Source organism: Myxine glutinosa, chromosome 2 (genome assembly GCF_964187855.1).
Source record: "Myxine glutinosa chromosome 2, kmMyxGlut1.1, whole genome shotgun sequence".
Classification (NCBI taxonomy): domain Eukaryota; kingdom Metazoa; phylum Chordata; class Myxini; order Myxiniformes; family Myxinidae; genus Myxine; species Myxine glutinosa.
This window is the reverse complement of record NC_136262.1, coordinates 235,055,819-235,080,144: the sequence shown is the minus strand read 5'-3', so window position 1 is coordinate 235,080,144 and position 24,326 is coordinate 235,055,819. Positions and strand designations below refer to the sequence as shown.

The window sequence follows — 24,326 nt, the reverse complement described above, 5'->3', positions numbered from 1 at the left end:
TCGCGTGTGCCGAACGTGGCGGGCACACTCTGCCTCGGATGGCACATTTGAGAGCGTATTCATTTATTTCACGTTTGCAAACTATGTTGGCGTTAAACTATGTTTTACAACTAATAAAAACGAATTTGCGATTCATTCGCTTTCCTGCGCGTTTGTTCACGCGATGGCGATTTCTTTACCAAACTCCGGAAGCCGTTCGCTTTGGACCAAACCATTGCATGTAAATAGAGGGGGGGGATTGTCACCACTCGCAAGCCGTTCGCTTTGGACCAAACCATTTCATGTAAATAGAGGGGGGGGATATAATTTTAGATATAGATATAGTACGGGCATGCCCTAGTACCAGTAAATCCACCAAGGAATGGCTGAAAATAAAGAAATGGAGGGTTCTGGAATGGCCAAGTCAAAGCCCGGATCTAAATCCCATCGAGATGTTGTGGGGGAATTTGAAACGAGCTGTGCATGCAAGAAACCCCTCAAACATCGCACAGCTGAAAGAATTCTGCATGGAGGAATGGGAAAAAATTTCTCCCAGTCGATGTCAGAGACTGGTAGACAGTTATAAGAAACGCCTACTTGAGATTGTTTCTGCCAAAGGAGGCAATACCACCTTCAGAGCCAAGGGTGTACTTACTTTTTCTACATGCGAAATTTGCATTTATGTTTATTTAAATTGTACAATGAACTACAAAATGTAAATGTTTCATGATATTTGTTTTATTATATCACCTTTATTTATCAATATTGTTGAAATGAAGATCAATTAGCTGTATGTTGAAATATGTTGAAATCAGTCAAAACTTTACATGGGGTGTACTTACTTTTTCACGTGACTGTATGTGTGTGTACGCTGGATCAGCACGTCGCTGCGTCCTTGGACGACTCCTCGGTACCATCCCGACACGCACCACTCTGTGTGCTACGGAATGAGGTGTTTTTGTGGTGGCCGGAGTGCAAATCCTGCCACCAACCTCCTTGAGAGAGGACCCAGTACCCTAGTACTCATTTTGCCGACCTCGGATTCCAAGCCCCCTTCCCTAACCATTAGGCCAACACCAGGTATACTATGCAAATACTGTTCAATTTTCAAGTCAATTGGATGAAAAATGGCGATTTTAGAAATTCGACCTCCAGATGACCTTTGACCTCAAAATCAATTGGCTTCTCCATTGTGACGACCTCTACAACTTGGTGAAGTTTCATGACAGTTTAGAATTATGACATGTAGGCGAGTGACAAATAGACAAACAAACAGCCAAACAGACAGAATAACAAATGCAACCGACCAATATACACTCGACCCTCGGCTATCGCCCCTAATTGGTGCCGCTATCGGTGCGCGTTAGCCGAAATCGCGATAGCCGAACTGAAGAAGGTATGGTAATAATTCTAATTGGTGCCAGGACCCCCAAGTTGACCACATATTCAACCTATTTTTGCCACTTTTTTACCAAGTGTTTCTACCATATAAAGAAACATTAACATATAAAGAAACATTAAAACAAGAATCACAATATGTAAATAAAAATAAAATGGTAAAAAAAAAAAGTACCTTTTTACCATTTTATTTACCTTTTTGGGAATGATGAGGGGCTTAGGTGGTTGGGTAGGTTCCGAGGCTTGGGTGGAGTCTTATTGACCACCCCTACATGCCTCTTAACTTGTCCAGGTTTGCGTCAGCTGAAGCACCAGAGAAGCGCTCAACGTCAGAGGGCTCGTCAAAGGCAGAGGGCTGTGCCTCTTTGCGACGCCGTAAGCAGGGTCGGCTTACGGCGACCGTCGGCTTAAGCCCCCCCCCCCCCACACCCACCCGCAGGCCAAGCTTTTGGCGCCAAACTTGCATGTCGTGTGTGCGTGTGTGTGTGTGTGTGTGTGTGTGTGTGTGTGTGTGTGCGTGCGTGCGTGCGTGCGTGCGTGCGTGCGTGCCAGAGACACAGACACAGACTTTGCAGCATGTTTTTAAATTGGAACTGGGTTGGTGTGTTGGTTGTTGACGGCAAACTCTTATTTTGTGCCCCCGGCGGAGGGAGTCGACGTGGGCATGGTACTGCTCCTCGTAACCTGCCAGAGCCGTATTAATAAAGGAGCACCTTGCTTCACTGTTGAATGTTAAATCTTATCTACGTTTCTACGATAATCACGGTTTTGGTAAATACCTCGCACTGTTGACTCATTTATCTCAAATTTCTTTCCAACACTTCGCTTTGTTTCACCATTGTCTATCAACTGCACAATTTCGAATTTCTGAGCGAAAGTTAAGTTCTTCCTCTTCTTGATTTCCCTTGATTTCTCTTTCCCCGTGCTCGGTGATGACGTAGCACCCTTTCCACCATTTCCGTTGCGCTATAGCGCGTATTTGGGGTGCGATAGTCGTGTGTTGTGCAGTTTTTTAGGTGGCCGCGATAGCAAAGAAACGCGATAGCTGAGTTCGCGATAGCCGGGGGTTGAGTGTACTTGAAAAATCTTTGATTTAGCAAGTAATGATTAAAAAAATAACAGTAAAAAACCTAATAGCCCTTGCATTAATAAAATACTTTATAAAACACAAATGTATGTTTTCTGCTGACCCAATGTGGCTATATTGGTCAATTGTGGAAATTGTTTTGTGGGTGATGTCGTAAAGGTATTGCATGATAGATGGGATCGTTGAGGAAACATTAGGATAGTCGAACTGAAATTTATTTTATAACTAACTTGTTGACATTAAATACGTGTGTACTTTTGTTTTTATTTTGTATTGTTCGAAGGTATATAATTATGCAGCATTTTCAAATATTGGTTTCCTTGTATTAGTTTGTGGTGCTGAAATGTTCATTTTGTGCTTTTCCAGCAATGACGATGCAATTTATTTGCCACTGTTTCCCAGAAGATCATGACCCCACTATTGGTAAGGATGGGATTTAACCTATTTATCCTGGGTACTTGATATGTACTCCATTTGCAAGCTGCATCATAATAATAATAATAATTAATAACAGTTCCCTTGCAAATAACTTTGGTATAACTCGGCTGGGCTTTGAACCACCAACCTCCCAGACTCGGACTCGGCGCAGACGCTCCAACCATTACGCTACCGAGGCTGATGTAATGGGTTTGGGAAAATATGGATCGAGGAAACTGCAATATAAAATTGCACAAGCTGTTGATTTTGGAGATAAAATGAATACATCGATTTTATTTTTTCCACCCATGAATGGTTAAAAAAAAAAATCGAATGAAATGGAAAGGAAATCTGCTTTCTATAAAAACAAAACTTTTTTTTTAACCATAATTCCAATGTGAATATCACCTTCCTGGAAATATGTGAAGGATATATCTGAGATAAACGTACTGTTTCATGTCCTTTTGACTTGTACAAAATTGGCACTCCATGCTGTTAAAACAATGACTTTAACAAGGCGGTGTCGTACTCGCACCCTTCCGGAAGGGCGTTGCTACAATTTCAGACTTGTTTGAGTTGGAATCTCTGCATGATGAAGCAATGTCTTATTTAAAGTTCTTTGTTTTTTTTGTTTTTTTTCATATGATTTAAAAAATAATTTTCTACGCATTAATTTTTAACTTTTCTTTTACAGAGGATGCATACAAGACTCAGGCTCGTATAGATGATGAGCCAGCCCAGCTGGATATTCTGGATACTGCAGGCCAGGTGCTATTGTTGAATTGTTTTGTGTGGTTAAGTGAGAATACAGAGTGAAGTTGTCTTGATCTGGATCATGCAGATGGATGTTTTATATACAACAGATTACCTTTTTCAAAAGAAGTTTCTGCAGTCACATTTTGACTTGAAAATGTGTGCTTGTGCTTCGACCACGTGAAAGTTTTACTTTTACATTTGGATGCACAATAGACCAACATCCCTTGTGTACATTAAATGAATGGTACATTGAATCACATGACTTGCTATCTGCCCCACATGTGTCTGATAACCCGTTTTTAGCTGTCATCCTAATTACCTCTAGCAACTAAGGTGGACGGAGGATATGTTTTCACCCCTGGAGGTGTGTGTCTGTGAGCAGGATATCTCAAAAAGTTGTGGATGGATTCAGACGAAATTTGGTGCACAGATTTGGTGTGTGACAAGAAAGAATTGATTTGATTTTGGTGAAGATCCAGTATTAGAATTTTTAGTGATTATTCACCATTGAGAGATGGCCAAAAACGATATATAGCATGATATCTGAGTTGTGGACAGATTTGGATGAAACTTGGTGAACTGCCTGGGTGTTTGACAAGAACAAGCCAATTAAATTTTGGTTCAGGTGCGGATGCAGATCCGGCCGGTGTATCAGTGGGATACAAAACATAAACTGTTCAGCCTGGTGTTTCCTGTCAACCATATATGTACAAGCTCCTCCATGAGCCATAGGTTACAATTTAGAGGGAAAAAGATGTCCCTATGGTCTTTGTGATTCTTGTATATGTCCTTACAGGCAGAGTTCACTGCAATGCGGGATCAGTACATGCGTGCAGGCGAAGGCTTCATTATCTGTTATTCCATTACGGACCGACGTAGCTTCCAAGAAGCTGCACAATTCAAGCAGTTGATCTATCAGGTTCGCCACTCCTATGACATTCCTATCGTGCTGGTCGGCAACAAAACTGATTTGGAAGGCATGCGGCAGGTATGACTTGCACCATTCATTTGGAATGTAATGGATGATTATTTTGGGGATTTAAGTTTGCAGTTGGAGCTTGTCGTCAAAATATTGTTTGTTTTTCAACATGTCCCTCATTCCCCATTCAAGAACTATGCTTTACAATGGAAGAAGGTCTCCCTCCTTTCCTCTGCTCCAACTAGCGTTTTACATCTATTCTGTTTGTCTCGAGCTTAGTTTGTGTTGTTTTTGATGCAGGCAGCACCTCTTCAGCCTTTTGCTATGGTGCGGTGCTTTGTCTAATAGTGCGGTTGTGATGTCCTCACTGGAGAAGGTGCAGTCTTTATTCTTTTGGGCACAGATTCTGGCCGCTCAGTGTGAATGTGCAGAATTAGATGTCGGTCTCGGGATCTGCATTACTTGACGTTTTGTTACCGTTAGTTGTCCCTTGTCCCAATGTTACTTGACATTACTGTCCAATTACATTGACGTAATTATTTGCAATCGTTGTTACCTCCGCCACCAAATGTGTTTGTGTGTTTGTCTGTGTTGTTGAGGACGGATTCGCTGTGCAAAGTTGAGGACGGATTTGGATGAAACTTGATGGACAGGTTGGTTGTGTGACAAGGAAGAATTGATTCGATTTCGCTGAAGAACCAGATCTGGATCCGGATACAATCCCCCCCCCTCCCCCCAAAGTAATTCTCCACCATTGAGAGATGAGGCCAAAAATGATATATAGCATGATATCTCAAAGTTGTGGAAGAGTTTTGACCAAACTTGATGGATGAGTTGGTTAGGTGACAAGAACAAGCTGATTTGATTTTGGTTCAGGTCTGGCTCCATATCCGGCCTATCCATGGGATACAAAACATGGACTGTTCAGCCTGGCAGAGGCATGTGCTCTACTGAGTGGTGTTATAGTTGGGCCTGTTTTGGTTACAACCAGCCGTATTGCTTTCCCCAAGGGGCCAGAACAATTTTGATGTTTAACAGGAAATTATACTGCAGCCATAAACTGCTTCAAAATTGACAATGTTGCACCTTCATGGTAGTTTTCAAATTAAATGTACAAAATTGAAGCTAAACTCGGGTGTCATGAGCCTTTGAAATTTGAAACTAGTCTTTTTTTATATATAAAGAGTAGCGTGTCTGCAGAGACAGAAAAATAAGGTTGGTGAATTGAATCAAAATGTTAAGCGATGCGTCTCCTCTTGCTTTGAATAAGGGCTTGCTCCTGAAACATCGGTTCATGATTTTCCGACGGATGTTATCGTTGAGAAAATTTGATCCTTGTTGAAACTACCTGTTTTGGCCATTGATTTTTGCACGTGAATGAATGGACAACTGAGAAACAATTGATAGAATTCTCACAAATTATCTTGCAGCTCTCCAATGTTTTCTGTCGCCTGTTGTGGGGTCTGGATTGAACATAGTGATAATGCTTTTTCAGTTGCCAACAATTTTTTCAGTTGCCTCAAACTTTTTGTGGTAGATTCTGTTTTCAATTAGTAGAAGTGTTAGCCTTTCTTTTTTTCTTTGAGGGGGTTGTCGTTTGTAAATATTTTTGCGTAGTTTTGTTTAAATCAAGCCTGGTGTTGGCTTAGTGGTTAGGGTTCTGGCTTGGGATCCTAGGATCCTGGGTTCGAGTCCCGCTCGATTGCTGAATTAACGCCAGGGGGGTTGACTCATGTCATCCTGTCATCTTTCCGAGGTCGACAAATTGAGTACCAGTTCACTGGTAATTCCCTGTCGCAAGAGGCGACTAACAGGGTTGGTGGCAGGAAGGGCATCCGGCTGTAAAACATTGCTTCAAAAAGGGGACCACGGTGCCCCAAAAAAGGCCAACCCCCGCTCTGCAGGGGAAAATGGCCTCTAAAGGCGGTTCTTCTTTTCTTTTCTTTTGTTTAAATCGACTGATCTGACATATGCACGAGAGGAGGTTGAACAAAGAACAGTTAAATGGAAGTGTTTGATGTTTTTGAGGAAATTGTATGATTTTTTATTTATTTATCTGAGCAATAAGTTATTTAAGCTTACTGAATCTCTTCAAAGCAGAACTCATTATTTTGGAATGCAAATCATACTTATCCATATATTTTTATGGAAGTCAATGCTCATGGAAGAGTTGGACAATGGACTGAAAAGGCAGCCAACCAACAAGTGGGGTTGAAGGGAAAAGGTGGATAAGGGACAAACAAATAATACGGCACAGTTTTATGTCTTGGTAAAATATTCAATTTGGTTCATTCAATTCATCCATGATTCATTCTGTCATTACTTATCCAATTTCAACCAAGCTTTTTCACGTGCGGAGTCAGCTGTGTAGCCATTTGAGGTAAGGGAGGGGATGGAGGGGGAACACAACAACAACATGCATTTTAAAGGCCATTTTCCCTGCTAGAGCGGGGGTTAGCCTTGCGGTCCCCATGACAATCTTCTCCAGTTTGCCCTATTTTCTGCATCTCTCCTTGATAACCCCCTTGCCCGCATTTCTTCTTCCACCATTTTTAGCCAAGTCTTTCTCGGTCTTCCCCGTCCTCTACTTCCTTCTACATTCATTTCCATCACTCTTCTCAACCAGTCACTTTCATCCTTCCTCAACACATGACCAAACCATCTCAACCTGTTACTCTTCACAGCATCCATCACATGCTCTATTCCCATCATATTTTGCAATTCATCATTTGTCTTCCACTCTCTCAACGATACTCCACACATCCACCAAACCATTCGCATTTCCACCCTTTCCAGCCTTCGTTGCTGCTCTACATTCATTACCCATGTCTCGCTCCCTTAAATCATAACACTTCTCACACATGCAGCATACACCTTTCCCTTCAGTTTCAACGACACTCCCCTCCTCGTCAGCACGCCACTCAGTTCCCGAAACTTCTTCCATGCACATCTCACTCGAGCAACTGTTGCCGAGTCTCATCCACCTTCTCCATTCAGCATGTCTCCTAGGTAGCAAATTGTTTTCACACCTTCCTGCTTCATGCCATCTCCAAGATCCAACTCAACATTTCCTCCATCTGCAGCTCCCTCTGTGCACACCTTTCACTTGAATGTAGCTGCCACACTGGTTAATGACCCTCTCAGACCACTACATTTTTGATGAACCCACTCAGCGCACATTGTACATTGAATGGAGTTCACTCCGACACCCTTCCTGCACACAGCACACAGCCACTTCCCGGTTATTTCCACCTCACCACATGCTTTACCACTTGCCATCACCTTCGTTTATCCGATATTCACCCTCAGACCTTTTGTCTCCATACATTCCTTCCACTTGTTCATTTTCTCCTTCAGTCCATCCATACTCTCCCCAATCAACATCAGATCATCTGCATACAACAACTTCCACGGTAAACCCTCCTTTACGTTCCAAGCCAACCCCTGATGCACTCCCACCTTCACCTCAAACTCACCACTGTTCCCGTCGTCCGTCCTTGCAGCTGTGCGCGCTCTCTCATACATTGCCATCACTACTCTGATCAACCATTCCGCCACTCCTAACTTCCTCAATGCCCATGTCACTACTTCGCGTGGAACCCTATCGAATGCTTTCTCCAGATCAACAAACCCAAGAAACAACTTCTTCCTCTTCTCCATGTACTTCTCCTGCAACTGCCTTACAATAAAAAGCGCATCTGTCATTCCTCTTCCTCGCATAAATCCAAACTGCATTTCGTTGATCTTCACTTTCTTCCTTATCCTCCTCTCAAACACCCTTTCCAATACCTTCAATCCATGCTCCAAAAACTATATAGCTCGATACGAGCCACAGTCCAGAGGGTCACCTTTCCCCTTGTATAGAGGGACGAGGGTACTCAGTTACCAATCCACTGAAATGCGGCCTTCTTTCACCACCAGATTACAGATCTGTCATTCTCTTCCCACCCCAACTTCACGCTGCCTTCAACATATCTCCCACAACTCCTGTCGGCTCTCCCGCTTTTCTACTCTTCATTGCTTTTATCGCTTCCTCAACTTCCCTCTCAGTTATCTTCTCTGCCAGTCCTAAAACTGGGTTACTCTCTATGTTGCCATCCCATTCATTCTCTGCATTCAACAGCATTTCCATATATCTCTTCCATCTTCCTTTAATTCCATCTGGGTCCACAACGATTTGTCCCACTTCATCCTTCAAGCAACTCACCCCCATCACATCACACCTCTCTTTCGCTATCTGCTTTGCAATCCTGAATACCATTCTCTGACCCTCTTCCAAATCCAAGCGTTCTCTGAACATTTTCCTATCTGCCTCCTGCGCCTTTGCTACCTCTTTCTTTGCAGCCTTCTTGGCTGCCTTATAACTTTCATGCTCTGCCTCTTCTGCCCCCGTACCCTATGCCTCCTGCCTCTCCTTGAACTTGTTCCTCTTCTCGTCAAAGCTCTTTCCAACTTTATCATCCCCACCACCATGTTTCCGAGTGCCTCGGTGGTCCTTTTGTCCATCCATATACCTCACCAACGGCTCCCAACAGACTATATTTCATTGACATCCAACCATTTTCAAGCTCAACCACATCATCCTCTACCAAACTCATAGCCTCTCTTTTAATGCCTCCCTCACTTTCACCTCTTTCAACCTCCACAACTTCATTCTCAGTTGGTACTTCACCCGTCGAGCTCTCCTCGCACCTTTCACCCTTATGTCGCAGACAACCAAGTGGTGCTGTGAAACAGCCTCCTCCCCCGGGATCACCTTTGTGTCCCGGATGTGCCCCCTATCTCGCCTACACACCATCAGGTAGTCAACGGTTGTCATGGACCCACCTGATGTGTATGTGTATGACAAGCTTATTATCCGCTTTCTGGAACTGAGTATTACAAATCGACAAACCAGCTCCATCAGCAAACTCTAAAATCCTTTCACCTTCTCCATTTCTCACACCATATCCGTAACCCCCATGAACTCCCTCAAAACCGTCCATACTCCTTCCCACATGTCCATTTAGGTCTCCTCCTACCACAACAACTTCCTCATCTTTCACGTTTTCCATCAGCTTCTCTATCGCACACCAGAATTTGTCCTTCTCGTCATCGCTCCGACCGACCTGCGGAGTATATCCCGAGATGACGTTCACCAAGAGCTTTCCAATCGTCATTTTCACCATCATCAACCTTTCACTCACTCTAGTCACACTCACCACACTGTCTACAAACTCCTCAGAAAACAGGACACCAACACCATGCATGCCTTCTGGGCACCCTTGCCACACAAACTTGTATTTCTGTCCCTGCCTACCCTTCACCATTCTCACACACTTCCCTTCCATCTTGTCTCCTGCACACAACACATGTCCACTCTTCTTCTGACCAATACTTCCACCACTGCTCCTTATCTCCCTGTCATTGTTCCTACAGACAGCCACATAAAGTAACGTTTGTAATAACAAACTATTTGGTCAATCCGTCCAACTTTATTATTATTATTTTTAAACAGTCACTACTGTTTTTTAACACTGGATTGAAACACATTTGGAGGATACCTGATGTCCTTGAGGCAATCTATTCACATCCCCCTCAGACTAAAGAACCAAAGCTGCCTCGCCTGGCAAGGCATCTGGGTAGGTGCTTAAATAAGTCTTTACACATGAATGATGTATCCCACAGCCTGCCCAATTTTTGTAGCCATCATATTTTATGAAGACTGTATATGTATTGTTTATAACTTTTATCTTAGGGCCCCCAACACCATTATGGCCCAATTGTGACATTTATTGGACAAACTGCCCATTCCTAAGAGTCACTAGCATTGTTTAATACTCACCTGAGGGAAATTTTTAACAAAGTTGGATGTATACATGTGCACCGACACACGGCAGTTGTATATATACATGTCATTGCTCTGCATACCTACCAGAAGTAAAAATCATTTCACCACAAATGAATCAGTCAGTTCTGTCTTATTAAAAATGTAAATCCTTAGTTTCCTTTTTGTACACTCCTCCTTTCCTATGGCATCTCCAGGTGCTGCATGACGTCATTATTAGGCACCGAAGGGGGCTCGGAAATGACGTGCGCTGAAAGGGAGTACTCAGTTTTCACTCCAGTTTCTTGTTTGTTTGTTTGTCTGGGCGATATCTCAGACATCCTTTGAGCTAGGAAGTTGAAATTTCGGCACAATAGTGAGCAAGTACTTTGTCAAAAACAGTATTTTTTGTTTTTGATTAATCAATTAATTAAGGAGTTATTTAATTACTAGCGGGGTCACCCGTGACAATCCCACGGGTGACCACGCAAGTTTGCATTGACGTTCGTCGATGGACTCGTTCGCCCGTCTCATTCGCTTTCTTGCTACATCTTGTTCAAGTCTGCGTTCTTCATCGATCGTCTCATTCATTTTGGAAATAGAAGTTTCCACGCAGCGCATGAATTGTCACGATCCTCAAAAGGAATTTGTCTCGTAATCATCAAATGATAAATGGCAAGTAAATTATATTGTGGAAAATTTTAGATTTCAAATAAACCTATTTAAAGTGTATGCGCACATAACTAATTTTAAAAAACGAAGAAATATCTCTCGGTAATTTCCTGAAACATATTTTACTTCCGGATAATAATGTTGAATGAAATAAAAACGAAGAAATATATGTCGGCATCATTGTTGACGTTTTTGTGACTGTCATCAAACGAAAAAGTAATATATCTTAACGGAAAAGCAAAAGCGAATTTTTAATATATATCGACACGTTGCCGTCGGTGTCATGTTGGGCGGTGTATGATACACCATGACGCGATTTTTAAAAATATATCTCTGCATTTTCCCACGTGTGTGGAATGTTCTCAATTATTGCTGACACCGAGTCTAAAACCATCGATAAAAATGAAATCATATGGTGAGTTAGATTGGAGATAAAGGCGTGAGAGAGACTCAATGGCCTTGAAGTTACAGGCGTTTGAGAATTCATTTCGTTCTATAAACGGCAACTTTCATCGGATTTTCTTCCCGTTTTTTTTCAACCGAGTCTAAAACTATGTTAGCGACTGTGAAAAATGAAATGATATATCGAATTTGATTTGAAATAAAACTGGGAGAGAGAGCAAGACACCACGGGCCTACAAAACAGGCCTCAAAGCTATGCGAGTTAATAAAATGGTGGATATTTGTTTATAATTATATGAAGCCTCTCCCAGAATGGGTGGAGCTACTCTGCAAACCGAGTAAGCCACACCCCGGACAGACACCCAACAGATAGACAGACAGACAGAATCATCTACGGCTATTATATATTACTAGCGGGGTCACCCGTGGGAATCCCACGGGCATGGATGTGTGTGACATTTCGACATATTGAGTTAGATGCTGCACCTGCACATTCAGTTGTATAAAACTAGCAGAAGTACCCGGCATTGCCGCGCAGGGGAGGGGGAGGGGGGGGGAAACGGGGGGGGGGGGGGCGAGCCCCTTGGTAAAGCGAACAATTTTTTTTTTCATAGCGTTCATAGCGTCATAGCGATTTTTTTTTCATAGTGTCATAGCGTTTCATAGCGTCATGGCGATTTTTTTTTTCATAGCGTCATATCGTTCATAGCGTCGTAGCGTTCATAGCGTCATCACGTGATCGCTCTGAGCGAATCAGCGCCCACCTGCTCTGATTCCGTTGATTCTGTGCGCTGGAATGCGCTGAGGTAAATATGAATAAAAAATATGGATCGTCAAATATTTCGAGTTAGGCCATGTTCGTCCCACGCTCAATGGCCATGTCTATGTCAAATATCAAGCACGTAAGCCTCTCCGTTTAGGAGTCTATCGGTAACATTACACACACACACACACACACACACACACACACACACACACACACAAACTGTGTTTTATATATATATAGATGGTTACTGGCAATTGATCACATCCACAAATGATGTAATCCACACAATTTATGTACTTTACATAACGTTAATAGTGTTACGGCCCGCGGATAAGATGTTGTTTTGCCGAGCGGATGGCACCGCGGCCCTAACAGTTACCCAGACTAACCCGATTCCTGAACGTTGGCCGAATCGAGCCACAGATATTCAATGGGGAAAAGACTAAAGCGAAGGATGTGAAGAAGAAGAAAGACAAAGGGTAAGGAATACAAATATAATTTATTTACTATTTACAGGACCAAAAAAACCAAGGAGAAGGAAAGATAATAAAATAATATACAGAAGAAATCAGAGACACAGTGCAATGCTAGCTTACCTACAGTCTTAATTAATACCCTGGGACAGAACAAACAAAAGACAGACTCAAGCGGGGAATGATGACAGGAATGGTAGGAGGTGGATGGCTGGAGGGAGAGGAAGGTCAAGCTGGAACCGCAGCACGGTCGGGTCGGGGATGAGCAGCCGCCGCCCTCTATCGGCGCGTTTAGCAGCCGCCGTTCCTTCGCGGCCTCGCTCGAAACTGCCGTCAAGGCCCCGAAGCTGCTGGGGCTGAAACTGCTGTGGCTGAAGCTGCGGTGGCTGAAACTGCTGTGGCTGAAGCTGCGGTGGCTGAAGCTGCTCTATCAGGGATCCCTTACTCAACTCTCTTGGGGGGGGCGTCGGGGCCGCGGGTTATATAGGCCACACCCTCGAACCTTCGCGAACCTCACGCTCCGTGTCACTCTTACTACTCTCACCTCCACACTCGGTCGCGCACTCACCCTTACTCTTGCCAGCGCACTCTTTCCTCATGCACCCGTCCGTTACACACCTTTCTCGCGCATCCTCTTGCGCACACTCTCCCGTTACACCCTCTGTAACACTCACCACAGGCGTGCATTCTCCCGTTACATCCCTTGGAACACTCCCTACTACGCGCTTCCATGTGCTCCCTCGCACACGCGCTACGACCAACTCACTCTCGACAGCACACTCATTCCTTGGCGCGCACTTTTTCCTTACACACCCCAGAGTCGGACATTCTCGCAGACCTCCTCCTTCGCACTCCGTACCTGTCGCACACTTCACCAACGGCCTCTCACGAACACTCGGATCCAAATCAACCCCCAAGCCGACTGAAGCTTCCCTCACACCATATACATTTCCGAATATATCGCCACTCACCTTGGCACCTCGTCGTCGCACCTCCTTCGCCACCTGCAAACTCTTTATTTGGTTAGCGAGCACACCATCACGATTTGAGCACCGACCTTGTACATATTCCATCACCTCCTCCTTTATCTCCCTCTTAGTTTCCCGCCGTCTCTTCTTAATTTCACTCACCTCCTCTTCCACTTCCTCTAACTTTTGCTTCACCTCTTTTATTTCCCGGTGCGTCTCCTCAATTTCGTCCTCTAAGGTTACCTTGACCGTCTCTATGTGCGTCCTCACCTCACGGTCCTTCGTCTCCATTACTTCTGTCACCTCGTCCAACCTCGTTGTCAGTCCCTCACGTACCATCTGACATTGCCTCTTCATCGCTATCAAGTCGTCTTTTAGTTCTTTTTGTGTCGCCTTTAACCCTCCTAGTACCGCAGTATTCTTTTGTACCTGCTCCACTAACTCCGTCTGTCCCATCGTCAGCTGTTCCACCTCCTGCGTCAGGTCCTCTATGCCCCCTTGTAACTTAGCCGTATTATTCCTCACCTCTTTCTCCATACGCTTCTCACCTCGCTTTACCTCCTCGCGTACCCCGAGACCTCCTCGCTTACACCTCGTCGTATCGCCTCCTTCATGTCCTTCATCTCCTCCATCTCCTCCATCTCCTCCATCTCCTCCATCTCCTCCATCTCCTCCATCTCCTCCATCTCCTCCATCTCTTTTGTGGATGCCGCCCTCATCTGTCCCAATTCATCCCTCTGAGCATCCAATTTACCTTCCAACCCGACTTTCACCTCTTCTATCTGGTTCCCCATCCGTTTGATTTCCCGGGCGGATTGCTCCCCTACTTCCCGCAATTTGTCGTCCATTGTGTTTTCTAACCCCCTTAACCCATTTTTCACCTCTTTTATCCCATTGTCTAACCACTCTAATTTATTGTCTAATCCCTTTAAATTATTGTCTAACCCCTTTAAATTATTGTCTAACCGTTCACCGGTACCCCTCGCTTCGTCCCTCATTACCCCCATTTGGCCCTCCAATCGCTCACCCATTTTTTCCATAAGGGCCCCCATTTGTATCATAAAAAGGTTCAAATCCACCGGTGCTGCTACGGTCACGGGCGCCGCTAAATTTGGTGCCGCTGTAACCACGTGCGCAAAGGCGCCATTTTGTGCGCCTGATACTCCCTCAACCACCTCCTCATTGCTCTCCTCCATTTCTTCCCTCTGATCCTGGGTTACTCCTAACCCCTCTTCTAGTTCCCCCACCGGCATCCGATCGCCTTGACTAGCCATGGTGCGATTTCAAAGTTCGGGGTTTTTTTAGAAAACAAAACAAATTTCGGCAGCTCGTAATTTTGAGCGCGTTAAGCGCGCTTCGGGTCCAATCCCACTCCTGGCACCAATTGTTACGGACCGCGGATAAGATGTTGTTTTGCCGAGCGGATGGCACCGCGGCCCTAACAGTTACCCCGCCTAACCCGATTCCTGAACGTTGGCCGAATCGCGCCACAGATATTCAATGGGGAAAAGACTAAAGCGAAGGATGTGAAGAAGAAGAAAGACAAAGGGTAAGGAATACAAATATAATTTATTTACTATTTACAGGACCAAAAAAACCAAGGAGAAGGAAAGATGATAAAATAATATACAGAAGAAATCAGAGACACAGTGCAATGCTAGCTTACCTACAGTCTTAATTAATACCCTGGGACAGAACAAACAAAAGACAGACTCACGCTGGGAATGATGACAGGAATGGCAGGAGGTGGATGGCTGGAGGGGGAGGAAGGTCCAGCTGGAACCGCAGCACGGTCGGGTCGGGGATGAGCAGCCGCCGCCCTCTCTCTATCGGCGCGTTTAGCAGCCACCGTTCCTTCGCGGCCTCGCTCGAAACTGCCGTCAAGGCCCCGAAGCTGCTGGGGCTGAAGCTGCGGTGGCTGAAACTGCTGTGGCTGAAGCTGCAGTGGCTGAAACTGCTGTGGCTGAAGCTGCGGTGGCTGAAGCTGCTCTTTCAGGGATCCCTTACTCAACTCTCTTGGGGGGGGCGTCGGGGCCTTGGGTTATATAGGCCACACCCTCGAACCTTCGCGAACCTCCCCGAGCGTTCTCTCTCCACCCTCTCAAGCCAAACCCCTTGTACTTGGTTGGTTGTTCGGGGCTGGCTCACTCCTCCCCTCTATGACGATGGGCGGGCACGCCCTTCTTCCCCGAGCTGACCACGCTTAATGGCGGCAATTGTAGTTGGCAATGCGAATGGCAATGACGCAGTTGGAAATGGAGGTTTTGGGAATGGGAATGAAAGGGAATCTATCTTATTTCACTTGGTGCAATGGAGTATTTCAATTAATGGAAGACACAGCCTTACACTAATACACATAATAAGGATATAACTGTCAAAAAAGATATATCGTGTCCTGCATGTATGTTTTATGGACTAACTACGGGAACGCCCTTTGACCTTTATACAACCACAAACGGAGGGAGGAGGGGTGATATTTTACAACAACCTTTTACAACAACATTTTACCACAACAATAAAAAAAACACATTCTCATATCCACAACACAGAAAAACTGTGTTTTATATATATAGATGGTTACTGGCAATAATTGATCACATCCACAAATGATGTAATCCACACAATTTATGTACTTTACATAACGTTAATAGGAATACATGCCCGTGTCGATGGGAAATACAGTTTGTTTGAAATAAATCACAAATATCAGAAGAAAGTTTTTAAAATTTAGAACTATTCTCACTCAGAGTTAAACATCACCGTAATATTATGCGGTTGCTTCAACGTTTTCGGTGAATTATATGTCATTCCCATCTACACGGGCATGTATTCCTATTAACGTTATGTAAAGTCCATAAATTGTGTGGATTACATCATTTGTGGATGTGATCAATTGCCAGTAACCATTTTATATAACTGAATGTGCAGGCGCAGCATCTAACTCAACATGTCGAAATGTCACACACATCCATGCCCTGGGAATCCCACGGGCATGGATGTGTGTGACGAATTTTTAATATATGTCGACTTATTTTAGGCGGTGTATTTTCGTTTCTCATCATGGTGCGATTTTAAAATATATATCTCTGCATTTTCCTCTCCAATACCTCCACACACACACACACACACACACACACACACACACACACACACACACACACACACACACACACACACACACACACACACACACACACATATACACCCACACACATATACACATACACACACACGTACATCGACACACATGCACACACACACACACACACACACACACACACACACACACACACACACACACACACACGTACAGACACATATACACATATGCAAATATGTATACACATATGTATCCACATATATGCACATTATACACATATTTACATCTACACACACACACACACACACACACACACACACCACACACGTACAGACACACACACGTACAGACACACACACGTACAGACACACACACGTACAGACACACACACGTACAGACACACACACGTACAGACACACACACGTACAGACACACACACGTACAGACACACACACGTACAGACACACACACGTACAGACACACACACGTACAGACACACACCCGTACAGACACACACACCCGTACAGACACACACACCCGTACAGACACACACACCCGTACAGACACACACACCCGTACAGACACACACACCCGTACAGACACACACACCCGTACAGACACACACACCCGTACAGACACACACACCCGTACAGACACACACACGACACACGTACAGACACACACACGTACAGACACATATACACACATACACACACACACACAGACATATATACACATACAACAACAACATGCATTTTAAGGCCATTTTCCCTGCAAGAGTGGGGGTTAGCCTACATACACATACACACACATATATATATACACACACACACACATATGCACGTGCACACACACGCGCACACACACACACACACACACACACACACGTACACACACACATACACATGTCCCACATGTATATATCCCACATCCCACATGTATATACATGTTTAAAGTGTATGTGCCCTTCCCCCCTCCCCCGCCCGGCAACGCTGGGTACTTCTGCTGGTAACTAATAAAATAAAAACGAAGAAATATCTCTCGGTAATTTCATGAAACTCGGTGGAATTGGATGAAATTCGCTCGGTGAATTCACTCGGTGTATTCGGTTCAGCTCGGTTCACTCGGTTTAAAGAAAAAAGCGATAATGTCGACATGTTGCTGTCTGTGTCATGTTGGGCAGTGTATGATACTTGTTGGCTGTTGGGCGGTGTTGGGCGGTGATATGGTGTATTTTTAAAAATATATCTCTGCATTTTCCCGCGTTGCTGACACCGAGTCGTTCTTCATCGACTGTGTCATTCATTTTGGAAATGGAAGTTTCCACGCAACGCATGAATTGTCACGAGTCAAGAGGAAGTGTCTCGTCATCATCAAATGACAAATATATTACATTGTGAAAATTAAAGATTTCAAATAAACCTATTTAAAGTGTATGCGCAAATAACTAATAAATAAAGAAACGAAGAAATATCTCTTGGTAATTTCCTGAACCATATTTTACTTCCGGTTAATAATGTTGAATGAAATAAAAACGAAGAAATATATGTCGTTTTGTGACGACTGTCATCAAAAGTAAACGGTGAATTCATTCGGTTTATTCGGTTCGGCTCGGTTCACTCGGTTTAAAGAAAAAGCGATAATGTCGACATGTTGCCGTCTGTCATGTTGGGCGGTGTATGATACATGTTGGGCGGTGTATGATACATATTGGGCGGTGATATGGTGTATTTTAAAAAATATATCTCTGCATTTTCCCGCGTTGCTGAAGTCCAAAACCATCGATAAAAATGAAATCATATGGCGAGTTAGATTGGAGATAAAGGCGTGAGAGAGACTCAATGGCCTTGAAGTTACAGGCCTTTGAGAATTCATTTCGTTCTATAAACGGCAACTTTCATCGGATTTACTTCCCGTTTTTTTTCAACCGAGTCTAAAACTATGTTAGCGACTGTGAAAAATGAAATGATATATCGAATTTTTAATATGTATCGACATGCTGCCGTCGGTGTCATGTTGGGCGGTGTATGATACACCATGACTTGATTTTTAAAAATATATGTCTGCATTTTCCCGCGTGTGTGGAATGTTCTCAATTATTGCTGACACCGAGTCTAAAACCATCGATAAAAATGAAATCATATGGTGAGTTAGATTGGAGATAAAGGCGTGAGAGAGACTCAATGGCCTTGAAGTTACAGGCGTTTGAGAATTCATTTCGTTCTATAAACGGCAACTTTCATTGGATTTTCTTCCCGTTTTTTTTCAACTGAGTCTAAAACGATGTTAGCGACTGTGAAAAATGAAATGATATATCGAATTTGATTTGAAATAAAACTGGGAGAGAGAGCAAGACACCACGGGCCTACAAAACAGGCCTCAAAGCTATGCGAGTTAATAAAATGGTGGATATTTGTTTATAATTATATGAAGCCACTCCCAGAATGGGTGGAGCTAGTCTGCAAACCGAGTAAGCCACACCCCGGACAGACGCCCAACAGACAGACAGACAGACAGAATCATCTACGGCTATTATAATATAGATTTAATTATTAGCGATTAATTCAGTACTTATTTAATTAATTAAATTACCTTTCTCTTCTGACCATTATCTCAGGCACCGTTTGAGTTAGGAAGCTGATATTTGAACATGCCAATGACCAAGTGATTTGGCTGCAAAGGCTATTTTGATTTATTGATTAATCAATGAATCGATTAATTATGTAATTATTCCATTAATGACTCTTTTTTTCTTTTTTTTTTAAGTTAGGTTCGGATGAAATGGTGGTGGTTTATGTGTTCTATGAGCCAATCGATTAATTATTTTTTTTAATTTGATATTTATTTATTTATTTCCATTATTAATCATTTATTTATTTTCTTTCTCATCTGGGCAATATCTCGGGCACCTTTTGAGCTAGGGAGCTGATATTTGGACCTGACAGTGACCAAGTGATGTGGCTATAAAGGATATTTTTGATTTATCGATTGATCAATTAATCGATTAATTATTTATCGATTAATAAATTAATTATTTAATTTTTCCGATTGATGACTTGTTTAATTTTCTAAAAGTTACAGCTTGGGATGATGCACTGGTGGTTTAGGTATGCTATTAGCCAATTGATTAATTCTTTTATTATTTCATGATTATTATTTTTTTATTTTCTTTCTCATCTAAGCAATATCTTAGGCAGTATTTGAGCTCGGAAGCTGATATTTGGACATGACAGACCAAGTGATTTGGCTGTAAAGGGTATTTTTGATTTATTTTTTAATCAATTAATTGATTAATTATTTATTGATTAATAAATTGATGATTTAATTTTTTTATTAATGACATTTAATTAATTTTCAAAAAGTTACAGCTTCGGATGAAGCACTTGTGGGTTAGGTATGCTATTAGCCAATTGGTTAAGAAAACATTTTATGACTAGCTTTTATTGATTTTAATAATGCAATTAATCAATCAATTATTGTGCACCTCTCTCACCCAATACAGTCTCTATGAGCTGCACGGCGGTATTGCCGGGCACCGAAGGCTCCCCGGCAATGCCGCGCTGGAGGATATTTAATTATTTGTCATGAGGCTGGTGTACTTTAAATGTATCTGTCGTTTGTTTGTTTGTCTGTTTGTCCGGGCACTATCTCAGCCATCCTTTGAGCTAGGAAGCAGAAATTTTGGCACAATAGTGAGCAAGTGCTTTGGCAAAAACGCTATTTTTTTGTTTTTTGATTAATCAATTAATTGATTTATTACTTAATTATTATCGATTAATTAAGTACTTATTTATTTTCTTTCTCATCTGGGCAATATCTCAGGCACCTTTTGAGCTAGGAAGCTGATATTTGAACACAACAATGACCAAGTTATTTGGCTGTAAAGGCTATTTTTGATTTATTGATTAATCAATTAATCGATGAATTATTTAATTATTCGATTGATGACTTAATTTTAAGTTACAGATTCGGATGAAACGGTGGTGGTTTTGGTATTCTATCAGCCAATTGATTAATTGTTTAATTATTTTGTAATTATTATTTATTTATTTTCATTATTCATCATTTATTTTCCTTTTCATCTGGGCAATATCTCGGGCACCTTTTGAGCTAGGAAGCTGATATTTGGACACGCCAGTGACCAAGTGATGTCGTTATAAAGGATATTTTTGATTTATTGATGACATTAATTTTTTTATGACTTCCTTTTTTTTACTATTTGTATGACTTAATTTTCAAAAAGTTACAGCTTCGGATGAAGCACTGGTAGTTTAAGTGTGCTATTAGCCAATTGATTAAGAAAATATTTTATGATCATTATTTATTGATTTTAATTGTGCAATTAATCAATTATGGTACACCTCTCCCTCCCAAAACGGTCTCTATGAGCTGCACGGTGGTATTTCCAGGCGCCGGAGACGCCCCGGCAATGCCGCGCTTGAGGATGTTATTTATTTATTTGGCATGGGTGCGGTGTACTTTGGAATGTATCTGTACTTGTTATTTGTTTGTTTGCTACAGGGGTTATTTGAATTACATACCGTCTGTTTCTGTCGTGCTCTGTGCAGGTTACCAGAGAGGAAGGAAGAGTTCTTGCACGTGAGTTTAACTGTCAGTTTTTTGAAACGTCTGCAGCACTGAGGCAGTACATTGATGAAGTGTTTCATGCTGTGGTTCGTGAGATACGTCGGCGCGAACGTGAGGCGCTCGAGGCAATGGAGAAAGGCTCTCGCAAGAAGGACAGCCTTTGGAAGAAGCTCAAAGGCACCTTGCGCATGCGCCGTGAGAATGTCACTTGAAGAGATGGTTGAAACAAGATGGTGCGAGGGTAGCCGTTGTGAAGAAAGATTTTAGTGGTCTCAAAGTCAGACACAAGCCTGAAGGTTTGAATTGTGGGAAATGTGTATTTTGATTCTACAATCGAGCGTTTTGTCCTCTTCAAAGTATCAGCCTCAAGTCATTTGTTTTTGGAGCGTCACTTTTTTGCCATTTTTATTTGGGTTTCCTGATACCAAGGGAAAGCTTCCTGATATTTTACCCACATCCAAGTCGTGCTGTGAAAACACACTGAGCATCTTAAGTATGCATTGTATTTCCACGTATTAGAACAGTGTGCTCAGTATGGGCCTTTCTTTTCCTTCTCGTGACCTTTCGACATGTACTTCAAGCTTTTTAACCTGGCTTATTCTACAAGTTGAATTAACACTGGCTTTTCTATATCTGTTTTTCGATGTACTTTGATTGTTGTAGCTATATGTGGGAAGGCAACTTTGTAACTGGAAAAGGATTAGGAAACACGCCCACTTGCTTTTCCTTTCGAGGGTTGGGTGGGGCTGGGCAGTGTTTATAGAGAAAATGTAAATATCAGATGATTTTTGTTGCCTTTTTCCAATTGTACTTCTGCGGTCTGTTTCGATATGTTCTTTAAAAAATGTATATAGGCATCTTTGCATTTGAAAATGTTTTAAGGCTTCCTTGAAGGGCTAATGAGTTTGCACTAATACGACATGTACTTGCAAATCATCTTATAAGTGTCTGTCTATATTTACAAAATGCAAAATTGGCGTACTTGATTTATTCCTTCTTTCCCCTTTCTTTATCCGTCTCCAAATCTTTTCCCCCATTTTCTCACACATCCTCCTTTCAACCCTATTCTTATTTTCCTAGAAGCCCTCATAACCACCCCCTATCTTGTCTCCCCCAACCTTCCTCTTGGTGACGTCTTTGCATATGTAATATGTGGACTGCTCCAAATGAGGTGGTTACTGCAGCATTAACTTTTACAGCACAACTATGTCTCTGCAAATCCAAAAATCTTACCAAGCTTTTTAAGATGACCTCGTAATCAATCAATTTCTTGGGCCGTTTTACATTTATAAGCAAATTCTGTTTCACAAAGAATGAAGAGTTGATGAAAGAGGATTTAGAAAAAGCAAAATACCATATTTGAGGAGGTATTGGTGAAACTGTGATGACTGCAAAGTTTTAAGCGGTGTCCAGTTCCACATTGAGGAGCAATCTCGTCAAATTCATTACTACTTCCATTACTTCCTCAAGATGTTTTGCATAAGCTTGGCCAAGAAAGTTGTGTTTAGATGGGAAATCTGGGTTTTTGTTTAAGCAACATAGAGAATTTCGAGGCATTCCAATCTGCTCTTACTCTCTTTTAAAAGTTGTATAGAACTGCCGAAAAGATACGTTTGCTCTTGGTGAACAACATTGTGCCACCAATCATCGCTGGTATCATTTCCAGATGGAATTCTAGCATTCGTAGCATTGCTGAAGTACAGTGTATGCCAAAAATCTGTTTCACAACACACTGCATATAATGTAAAAAGAAGAAAGAATTAATAGGTTATTTCTCGCTCTCGCTCTCGCTCTCGCTCTCGCTCTCGCTCTCGCTCTCGCTCTCGCTCTCACTCTCACTCTTTCTCACCCCCTTTCAGTGATAAACAAGCTAACTTGGGATATGTCACTTGAAGCATGACTTGATGCCTGCTGTTTACTAAATCCAGTGTCAGTGAAAATATTGGCTTCCACTTCGTTTTTGAATATCTGTCATGCGGTGCAAAAAACTGTGAAGAGAATGGAGACATTACCACATTGTATAATGGATTGCGTAACTCCACTGAAGAAAATTTAGGGTAATTTATATCAATAATGAAGCCACAGTTTATTTGCTATCGTTCACGTTTGGATTTTGTTTTTCTCCCATTCTAAGGGCAGGTATAATGAGCTTTATTTCAGCTATTTTAAAAAGAATTGTACATTAAATGTTTGCTATTTGTTCTGGAGGCTACTTTTTCTTGCTCTTCCCTCAAGGGCTTCAATCAAGCAGTGAGTGTACTGTCATCCGTCGTCTTCCCCAATTCCATTCCGTGATCTTTATTACCCCCATTAACCTTTCCTAATGCAACCGTCTTGCTGGTTTCATTTGCTCCCCCTTACCTTTCCTATTCTCCTGTTCATTTATTCCCTTGGTCTATCCCACTGTCTCGGTGTACCTTGCTCTTCCATCATCTTTGCTTCTGTAAAGAAAATCAAGGAAACCATTTTAAGTTTTTTTTTATATTTATTTTTTGCCATGCTATTTGCTATGTTTTTCATACGTTAATACTTGCACCCACAATACCATGCTATGAATGTCTGTCTGTCTTTATTCTTCTTGTATCTACTTTGGTTCAACCCACTCCACCTTTCCCCATTTTGTTTTTATTTCTAGTTTAAGAATAACCATTTGATATATAACCTCCATGAAATAAAGTGAGTTGTCACAACCTTTTGCTCGTAATAACTCATCCCATCATACTATTTTGGTGTGCAGAATAAATTCATGAAGCAATGAATGTTGCCTCAAAAATAATTCCACCACTTTTTTGCAGGGATCTTACATAATATTGTTATTCCTCCGCCCCCGAAGGTGGCCGGAGGCATTATATTTCGGGTTGTCCGTTCGTCCGTCCGTCCGTCCATACGGGCTAAACCTCGTTTTTCTCAGCCACCACATGTCCAATTGAGACTAAACTTTCAGGGTAGGAGTGACACCCATGCAGAATGTTTTTATTGTAATTGTGACGTCACAG

At 42.4% G+C, this 24,326-nt stretch overlaps 1 protein-coding gene across 1 annotated transcript in view; it reads left to right on the top strand.

The window, feature by feature from the left end:
- Nucleotides 1-24,089, top strand: part of LOC137422140 (GTP-binding protein Rit1-like) — a 72,248-nt gene extending 48,159 nt beyond the window's left edge. Inside the window, exons 3-6 of the mRNA XM_078772345.1 lie at nt 2,831-2,887; nt 3,576-3,649; nt 4,434-4,625; nt 21,312-24,089. Of these exons, the coding sequence (XP_078628471.1) occupies nt 2,831-2,887; nt 3,576-3,649; nt 4,434-4,625; nt 21,312-21,542 (554 nt within the window). The 3' untranslated portion in view covers nt 21,543-24,089. The remainder of the gene's footprint in view (nt 1-2,830; nt 2,888-3,575; nt 3,650-4,433; nt 4,626-21,311) is intronic.
- The last annotated feature ends 237 nt before the right edge of the window (nt 24,090-24,326 follow it).